Source organism: Benincasa hispida, chromosome 5, assembly GCF_027475165.1.
Source record: "Benincasa hispida cultivar pf3 chromosome 5, pf3_genome.v1.1, whole genome shotgun sequence".
Lineage (NCBI taxonomy): Eukaryota > Viridiplantae > Streptophyta > Magnoliopsida > Cucurbitales > Cucurbitaceae > Benincasa > Benincasa hispida.
The window spans coordinates 6,268,457-6,278,730 of NC_143482.1; the positions used below are offsets into that span (position 1 = coordinate 6,268,457).

Below are 10,274 nucleotides of genomic sequence, written 5' to 3' on the forward strand. Positions count from 1 at the left end.
TACATTTTGAATCTGCTAACATATTTAAACAAATGAAAAAAGATTTAGGCAAAACTAAATCTAATAACAAAAAGTTAAACCAATTTTAAAAAAAAATAGTTAGATAAACCAAATTTGATAATAATATTCTCAAAAGGTTGGAGAGAAGGATGTGTTTCTACTAAATTATTATTCAAATATAATGTATTTGAAAGATTCACATATACAATAAAGAGTAGTCAACCACCACATAAATCATCAGTCCGATTCTCTAGTGTCCAAATCCAACGCAGCTATGGAAGTTTCGATTTATTGTAGTGTCTAACTCTAATTCTCTTATGAACAAGATTTCATCTTCTTTTGTTGAAAAAAGAAGAAAGCTGATTATAATAATGAAGTAAAAGAAGATTGAATCGTCATACAAGAATAGATGAAGAGGAAATAAGAAAATCGATGGATCAATGGATAGAATTGTTTGGTAAAATCATTGAAAGTAGGAAGAAAAAAAATTGTAAATTCAATCTTATTTATGCATCAATACCAAATACATATTTTTTAGATAATGAAATGTAAAATAGCAAAAGATGTATTTCAAAACGTTAATAATGGTAATATAATAATATAATATGAGATAAAATGAGATAAAAATAGTGACTAAATATAAAATATGTGCAGTTGAATCTAATAACATATACAAAACAATTTAAACCTTAAAAAATATGGAAAAATATCCAGTTAATTTATTGAGAATATGTATAAAATAATGAAAAACAATTCAAACATTTGAAAAAACGTGGTTTGATAAAATGAAATTTGATAATATATGGATATTTAAAATATAATTTTGTTAGAAAAATATGAATATTTAGTTCAAGTGAGATTAAATTCAAAGAATGATTAAATAGAATTTAAATTAATACTAAAATCTGCATTAAAATGTTAATTAGGTGAGGGAAATTAGGAAGGACAATTGTTTTTGAGACGACGATTATTATTATTATTATTTTTTTTTCAAATGATTAGAGGGAAAGAGAACTAAGGAGTCAACAATTACCCTATATATGGAATTCTGTCATGGTTTATAATTCTACACTTAACATGTATTTGTAGTTTGATCAATAACAAAAGTTACGAACCAAATAAGGATAAAATGGGGATTTGAAAATTTGTGGTCATGGGCATATCACGTGAGTTGCCATAAATCTTATTATTTGTTATTTTGTCATTTTTTAAAATCAAACCTTAAAATGTGTCATATGGTCCAATTCCCCTACTTTGTATTGAGGATTGAAACATGAAGCTATTGCAAATATAGCAATTGAGTCTAAAGTATTTGTAGATATAACGTAATGCAAAAGAATTTGTAGATATAACAAAATTTAAATTTTGCTTTCGAAGTTTATTAGCGATATAGCATATATATTACTAGTAGGAATCTATCAGTGAAAGACCATATCACTGGTAGGAATCTATTAATGATAGATTTTGCTATATTTGCAATTCTTTAAAAAATGTTGATATACAGTTGATTATTATCTCTAAGTGTTATCAAGGGCGTATTTATTATGGGCCAAGCACTCTCTCAACCTTATGCTCTTTATATATACATACATACATACATACATTATCAATTATTAATTATCAATTTGTATTATGAACTTTTAGTTTCATCAATTTTGACCCTAAACTTACATAAGTATTGTAATTTATGGCTCAATTTCTAGTAATTTACAAACTAATTTTAATGCAAAAAAATTACAGTAAAAATCTTCATAACTCATTAATTTTAATAAAATAAAATCTTGGACGAAAGTTAGTTTGACTAATGCACACATTAATAATCGAATAAAATTTCCAAAATCCATAAATTACCAAAAAAAAAAAAAAAAAAAAACCTCAAACTCGAATGTTGGTTTCCAATAAGAAAAATGGTCAATTTATCAACCTCACACGATTTATAATTCATTAAAAGCATAAGAAGATACTTAAGAGTAAAAACTTATTAGAATGTTAGAATTACAAGACGCATAGTTTATGGTCAAATTAATGAAATTGAAAATTAGGGTCCAAACCTTACAAATTTGTGGCCAAAATTGATTTTTTCCAAAGAAAAAAAAAAAATTAAATAATATATATGTATAGTAAGTTATGATATTTTATCTGTATATCCTTTTATACATCCAATAAAATTAAAATTTTGATATATCCTAATGCTTAGAGGCCATCAGATGCAGATTTGAAGAAACATGGTAACTTTGGGCTAATGATAATTAATCAGTGGAGAGAGATATGAAACTTTATTAGAATAATGAGGATAATTTGGTATTGTTCAAGTACATATTTTAACAAAGTAAAAGCAGCTGCTGAGGGAGTTCCTAAACAAAACACACATTTAAAATATTTCATTACACCCACACCACATGGTTAATTTTAAATAAAGGAGATTGTCGTTGGCTTTATTTAATGATGTGGGTGTATAAAGAATTTCAAGTGTGTATTATGGTACTCCCATAATAGCTGTTAGCTTACTCTAAAATGTTCTATCATTATCTCCAAATATTACAAAATCTTAAATCTAAGAAGCTTTTGAGCAACTGGGATTGATGCAGTCATTTAAACTGAGCACCCGGAATCAGGTATATACTCGAGAAACATTTCGGGGCCTTTTCACTGGCTTTGCATCGGTTTGCTCTGATCAAGAATCATGGCGAGGCTACCGAAGAGATGACAGGCAGAGGGCGAACTGCGTGAAGACCCTTCGATGCAGATTAATGTATATGAAGGAAATTGAAGGTCAAGAAACTATGATCTTTCTAGCATAGTAAAGAACCATAATGAAATCCTCCGCCGACGAGCCAATCGATGCCGGGATTTTTTCGGAAGTTGAGGCTGTTTGTAGCCACAAATCAACTAAACTATGCAAATCCAGAGTGGGGACTACTGGATGTCCCATACACTTGACTTCAACCTGCAAAATATAAATCCTCAATCTTAAGCCATAAAATGAACACTATAGCATAAATATGAATACTCAAGTAGGAGAAAGGAAAGGCTCTTGGATTAGACTTTCAACTAAACTAAAGAAGATGAGTTTCTTTCACCTCTGATTCACTTGGGAGATCCAGCTTTCTCATAAGGTACTTCTGGACAAATGATACTGGCAAGTTTCTATCCCTGTGACCAAAACTAAAAAATATAACAATATATACCTTGAACTCCTAGTCAACAATGGTGTTTTTACAAACTCAAATGCACAGAGCGACGAGCGAAGAAATTAGCATGGTTTAAGTATCAACAATGGTATTTTTACAAACCCAAACGTGCAGGAGCAACGAGAAAAGAAATTAGCATGGTTTTAAGTATCAACAATGGTATTTTTACAAACCCAAATGTGCAGAGCGACGATATCAATTTTCCTATGATCATTAGCATTGAGAGACTTTAAGCAATGTGTGCAAGCAAAAGTGTCGATTGAGGCTCCTTCCTGGTCTAAGAAACAAGAGAAAAACTATTCTCTTCCAGAAATAATAACCATGCACAAAAGTCATGAAGAAATTTTTATACCGCTCGAATATTTAGTTAGCCTGAAAAAATCTATTCTGGAAAATTTGAAAACAGGAATGAAAGATGCTCATGCATACCTTAGTATTATATATAATCAAATTACTTGACATCTAAGATAAGGATAAGGTAGGGGCTATCTCTATCGAACAAGTCATAAGTGGAGCTTACTTTATTCTCAAATACTTAGCAGGAATTTGCGGCAACGATATATCTCCTTCCCTGAAAACAAAAATCAGTGTAAGTAGAGGCATGAAGACTTCTTATTAAAAATTGTTTAGTCTTATATAGCGCATATTGTAGGGAACAAAGATTTATCTCACTGATCAGAAGCTATGAGTGAAAGCCAAATTGGACCAGCTCTTATTTCATGCCGAGCACTAGAGGCATCTAACACAACCTGGGGTGTAAGGCTGGAGTCCCCATAAAAAGATTCCCTTTTCTGGTGGACCCTACGAAGTTTCTTAGGTTTTTCAGTTTCTGGAGATACTGGGTCCGCTCTAGTTTTTCCATTCTCACGTTTTTGCTTGCGTTTGCCTTCCCTATTTCTAGATTTGCTGGCCTGAGCTTCACTTCCATCGACTTCTGCAGGCTCAACTTTAGTTTCAAATCCTTGTGAACTAGATTTGGAACATTTACTCCTATTTGCAACTTCAACTAAGAAATTTAGAGGTTTCCAGATATCCAAGTTCCCTTCCACTGAGTTAACACCATTTTCGGCTTCTTTATTTCGCAAAGGCATGGTAGACTTGGTAGGACTGGAATCCTGCAGTAAGTCCAACATTAAGCCAAAATATTACTAATAAAAAAAAAAATACTCCTATTGGGAAAAAAATAACATTGAGTTGGAACACAGGGGAAGCAGGGGGAAAAAAGGAAATAAGTTGGTTGTCTTTACCGGCCTTTTATTCTGATTGAATTTGTCTGATGTCTCGAGAGAACTTGAGCTCTCTGAATGGTCATCCACGGAATCATCCTCTTTCTTCACTCGCTTCTCAGAAGAGACTCTTGGTGTTCGTAAAATAGAAGCAATTCTTGCCGCAGCAGCTGCTGTTCTTCTTCCAGTTGCAGTAGCATGACTTGACACTCTAGGACTATTGACCACCAATGAGGAAAGTGATCTTTCCTTTCTTCTAACTGGTGGTAGTATAACAGGAGCAACTTCGGGTGTCTTGACTTTTCTCCTTTTACTAGGGAAAATCTTGGCCCTTAAATCTTCTAGATTGTGGTCTGGCCTGGTGATTATATTCTCAAGATAAATGCTCAACAAGTGCTGAATTCTTACCAAAGACTTTATATCACAAGCATATGAAAATGTAAAAACAATGAATAACTCATAGTAACATTGTAGCAAACAAATGCACATAAACTGAAGATGGAGAGTACTGATATTTGAATAGGCAATGGTAGTTTGTAGCTTTTGATCTCATTCGGCCAAAATGACAACAGGCAAATTGTAACTAATAACAAGCACAAAAATGAGTTATGGCTGTGCTAAAATGCTTATTTGATTAATTAAAATCATGCACTACAGTAAAACCAACCATGTTATGGAATGAATATGTTGTTTAAAACCAAGGAACCATATATTGGATCCAAATAATCCAAGGGTGAAAAAGCACAAAAACAATTGAAAAGGTCTTGTTGTCATATGTAAATGTAGGCAATTAAATTTTATATGCATATTGAATCACCAGAAATCAGCAACAAAACAGCACACTCAAAGATCAGCATTCCCAGTTATGAGCAACTACAATCGCAAATAAAGACAAGGAAGGGAGTCATCAAGAGGCAGTGGCATTATGTAGTATAAATCTTACCTTAATTTCTCCAGTGGGACGCACCCGAGGTCAATATTACATACTGGACAGTTTTCTAGTTCCTCATCGGAAATCTTATCAGATATGCACTTTCTGCAAACTGGAAAATTTGACACTAGGTTGTCAATATAAACTACTTTCACAGTGAACAAATGGTTAATTAAGTCAATGCCATTCATTAGACTAATTTTGACCAGGAAAAAGAAACTAAAACTATTCCTGTTCGTTACATATACGTCATCTATCACAATCTTAATTGGCAAGCTAAAGTGTTTAATAAAGGTAAATAAATAGGATGTTTAACAGTTCATGAAAAAAGTTTAGTCCTTTCCCTAAAAATTTGTAATTACTTCCATACAATATACACTAACAAAAAAAGGTTATTAATTTAGTGACTTCTGCTTTATAGATAAAATTGACAGGCAGGGAACATTCAAAATATGTAGTTTCATAAGGAAGTCAACTCTTAAACTTGATTCGAATTCGTTATGCCAAGCTATACACGATTTCGTATAATAAATGTAGAGATGTTATTGATAGTTATGCAAATACTCAAAAGTCTTCTACTGAAAAAGTTGCTCAGCTCAATCACTAGAAAAGCAAGACCTTTCACAATACACAAACTGTACTATTATACTTTCAAACAAATCAATACGATCAATTGACACACATAAATCAAATCAAATCCACAGCAACTCTGAGTTCATATACGAGTGAAATTCCAGACATACTCAAAAGCCATGAAGAATATGTACTAAAAAAAATGAAACAGTACTAACCCAAATGAAGAACTTTCTTTCATGAAAAGCATTTTTTTGTCGATAATTAACAAAAGGGTCAACAGAAATTAATCTAAACACACACAAAAAAAAGGGGTTCGATATCAAAGATGGAAAACTACCATAAATGGCTTCAAAGTACACACAAACTAGCCTGGATCAAAAAGAGTCAAACCAAAGGAAAAATAAAGACAGAATACAAAACAGAAGGCAATAAAATTGAAGAATCAAAATGAAAAGAACCTAAAAGAAGAGAAATCAAGAAAGACCCCAAAATGAAGCAAAAATAACTCACAAGTATGAAGACATTCAGAAATGGTAGTAGCTTCTTTCAAGAGCTTATTACAAAGTGGGCAAGTTATGCATGCTGCAATGGCTTCCCTCTTCACTTTAACAACCCGATTCGCCATACCCCAAAAAGAATCAAAAACCTCAACCACGTACCTCAACTCTGCATGCCCTGTTGAACATTTGTTCATAAGAGAAATTTACGTTCATTATCTCAAAAACCCATTTGAGATTGGACTCAGAAACAAAAGAATCAAAGAAGGGAAAGCCAGTGAAAAGAGGGAATCAAGAGATGAGAAGAAGAAAGATGAAGCATTTGGAGATGGGAAAAATGGGAAAGAAAATGGGGGTGAGTGTGAGTGTGATTGTGTTTAATAGCAAGATTTTGGAAATGGGTATGAGAAATTAGAAGGAATTAGACGTGGGGTTTGATGGAATTGAAGAGATTGAAGATGATTGATCTGGAATCGATGAAATGAAATGAAAAAAGAAAAAAGAAAAAAAAAGATATAAGAGACTTTGTTTGTTTGTTTGGTTTCTCTTCGTAGAAAAGGAGCATGAAGGAACGAAAAGAAAAAATGGATTTAATTCTGTTTTTCACGTTTAAATTCGAAAGAGGAAAAAGGGAAAAAAAAAAAAGAAGAGAAATACAAAAGAAAAAGAAAAAGGAATTATTACAGAGAGAATTAGAAACAGAGAGAGAAAGAGAGTCAACTAAAGCAGATCAGGATTGAAGATAACATGCGCCGAGGGTGCGCAGTGTATTAAAATGCGCAACGAAAGAAAGACGATATAAAAGAGAGTATAAAAGACGCACACTTCAATGCTCAAAATACAACTATGCCATCAAAACGTCCTTTGACCAATATTTTGAAAATAAGAATGTTTGTATCACTTTTTCATGTTCGTGTTCAATTAATTCAATACAATAGTACTATTATATATTAGGATTCTTCCTTCTTCACTCTCTTTTACTTGTATTTTTTCTTGCTCTCTCACTCGTATTTGTATTCACCGCTTTAAAAAAAAGCATTGACAAGTGGTTTGTGACATAAACAAAACGTTAAAGCTCGGTGGATACTACATCAAATTATTATCATTGATGGAACTAGTAAGAATCAAACTATCAACCTTTGTGATGATAATTGATGCTTTAACCATTGAACTATATTCGACTTGACTAGTTATATGTGCTTTTAATGTCATTAAATCCTATAAAAACTACCACATTTGTAAATAAAATATTAAGATATAAGAGTGAAAATTCGAACCTACGATTTTAAAAGTGAAATAGATAAGACATTTAACTTTGAAATGCTTGTATTCTTCTTCAATGCTTTCAATCCTAAAAACAATAACACCTATGATTTTTCTTGATGAGTTGAAACTAAATTTAATCAAGAATGTTTAATTTACACCATTCGAGTTGTATATGAAAATCATATTCTTGTGACATTCATAAAAATGAAATACAAGTTTAACATCTAGAAATTTACCATAATTTAGATTTTAAAAAATATTACAAAAAATAATAGCTAATAAAATAATTGTAAATATAAGCAAAAATCAAAACATGCAGATTGGTTATTGCAATCAATCAATCAATCTATATATATATATATATATATTACGATAATTAATTAATACTTAGGTAAATGATTTATTTATGTGTCAACGTGAGTTTATCTCCGAGATAATTGATATGCAGTCATTTCTTCAAAATTAGAGGTGTTAGACATATTTAAATAATAATATGTTTAATTAAAGTATAGGCTATGTATGTGGATTAATAATTTATCACATTGAGTTATTTTATTAGATTGGGCCCTATTATGTGATCTAATTAATTAAGACCCTAGATTCCTAATTGAGTATGGACTTAATGGTAGAAGCTCATTCTTAGTTAATTAGGGTTTAATGGGAACCCTAATTGAACTAGTATATAAAGAGAGACCTTAGGGCTATGGTCCCCAATATATACCAAAACAATAAGCCGTCTTTCTTGAATCCCATATAGAGAGATGCCACTAAGGGCATTCGGAGTTTTGGTTGAGAAAGACCATAGTCATCCATCATCATCTTGAAGCTATCATCAATTTTGTAATGGAATCTAGTATGTTATTCTTGACAATTTGACATGAATGATCCTAGAGTTTATCTATTCAATATAGATATAAAGAATTTATGTTAACAAGTGGTATTAGAGCATGAATTTCATGTTGGATTGTTAGTTTATGCATTTTCCATTGGCATTGTTGATTAAATTTTGGTTTCGTTAAAGAATTTAAAGATTTTTTTTTTAAAAAAATGGTCGGCTTATTATAGCAGCGTTGTAAACTCATCGATGGTAGGATGGAAATCTCGATGGTCATTTTTTTCTTTGGCAAAATGTGTTCTTGCAACCCATATTTTTGTCTGTGGTATTTGACATACCCATCACCAATTATGAATGATGTGTTAGTGGTGGATTAAAGTGATTTTTTTTTTTTTGTTGATTATTTTGATTGAACGTGGTTTCCTAAAGCCTTAGTTCTATTATTGTCAAAATTAAGGATGTTCAGTTCAACATTCTTGACAAAAGTCCACCAATGTGATGAAATTCACTAGAAAAAAAGTTCAAGACCGATCGAAGGAGTTAGGTCTTTAGTTGCTGCAACTTTTACCCATTAAGACTTTCGATTAATGACTAACTGGAGTTGCTGTTGGGCGAAGGTATCGGTCAATTACCAATTAAAGTCTTGTTGGTTTTAATATCAGTTTTTTTTCTTTAATTCTTAATGGATGACTTTATGAGTTCGGTTTTAAATTTGATTAATAATGAAAAAGTTAATGTTGTCGCTGTTTTTTTTTTCTTTTTTTTAACCGAAAAGTTATGTTAATACTTAATTGATAAATATGAGTTTTTTTAAATAAAAAAAAAACTGAATTGTGATTGCTAATTTTGAACACTGGTGGTTTTTTTAAGGTTAAAAAAAGCGGATTGAATTTAGTGAATTTATTTTTTAATAGTTTGATAATATTGAATTTGTCAACTATTTGGATTAATTGCTGATTGAACTTCTTGCCCGCGTTTCTAAGTTTTAATGATTAATAACTTGGTGAAATTCTTGAAAAGGGTTCTTAGTTCTTGATTGATAAGTATGTGAATTAAAATCTACAATTTGATTGTTTTTGTGATATTCACATGTTTATGTTACTTTAGTTGTATTATGTGTATGCAATTATTAAGTGAATTTTGTAAAAGACTATTTGGTGTTCTTCCTCCTTTAATTTTTGTACAATAATATTATTATATTATTGTATCTTATATTTTAGATTGAATTGATAAAAAATAATATGTTACCAAAGTAACCTCTATTATCTAGATCGTTTTAATTATGAAATATAAGATGTGCATATTCATGAATTTATGCGGATAATTATCGGCCCAAAGGAAGATAATTATTTGGCCAAATTGTGGGAATGCATGTGGTAATGAGTATGTGGCAATTATAAGGATTGCTCATGTGAAAAGTAGTCAGTCCAAAGAAAGACTATTTTTTTTTTTTTTTACAGAGTTAATTGTCAGCACTTTGTTTACTATGTTGAGAGTACCATTTACAGTTGGTGTTTTTTGCCCAAAGGTTGGACATCAATATTGTGCGAGGTATCTTGTTAAAGGGGCCCACCACATATGTGAAATTATTTTGTTATGTTTTAATTGTGGGCATATGTTTTGTTGTTTATTGTTTCAGTTGGTCTTACTCAAATATCTGGAAATCTAAGTTCAATCCCCAAGTTGAATAGATCGAACTTTAAGATTTGGAAAGAAATTTCTAGAGATACTTATTGGATATATGGATTTGGA

General features: G+C 31.1%; 1 protein-coding gene across 2 annotated transcripts; it reads right to left on the reverse strand.

Moving 5' to 3' along the window:
* Positions 1-2,249: 2,249 nt before the first annotated feature.
* LOC120078472 (E3 ubiquitin protein ligase DRIP2-like) lies at positions 2,250-7,052 on the reverse strand. Of its 2 annotated transcripts, none has more exons than XM_039032741.2 (7): positions 6,435-7,052; positions 5,361-5,460; positions 4,439-4,775; positions 3,864-4,306; positions 3,712-3,762; positions 3,081-3,153; positions 2,250-2,947 (listed from the first exon to the last, which is right to left on the reverse strand). In XM_039032741.2, the coding sequence occupies exons 1-7, from the start codon at positions 6,616-6,618 to the stop codon at positions 2,774-2,776; spliced, it is 1,362 nt and encodes a 453-aa protein (XP_038888669.1). In that variant the 5' UTR covers positions 6,619-7,052; the 3' UTR covers positions 2,250-2,773. The 2 variants fall into 2 exon arrangements, with proteins under 2 accessions (XP_038888669.1, XP_038888668.1); XM_039032740.2 differs by having other exon boundaries at positions 3,081-3,165; positions 6,435-7,019.
* Between the last annotated feature and the right edge of the window lie 3,222 nt (positions 7,053-10,274).

Bases quoted from the DNA above. Each gene is read 5' to 3' on its own strand.
- LOC120078472 (XM_039032740.2), bottom strand. From the start codon at position 6,618: ATGAACAAATGTTCAACAGGGCATGCAGAGTTGAGGTACGTGGTTGAG. The intron at 4,776-5,360 runs GTAAGATTTATA...TATAATCACCAG, and splicing joins GTCCCACTGGAGAAATTAAG to GCCAGACCACAATCTAGAAG. The intron at 4,307-4,438 runs GTAAAGACAACC...GACTTACTGCAG, and splicing joins TCAATCAGAATAAAAGGCCG to GATTCCAGTCCTACCAAGTC.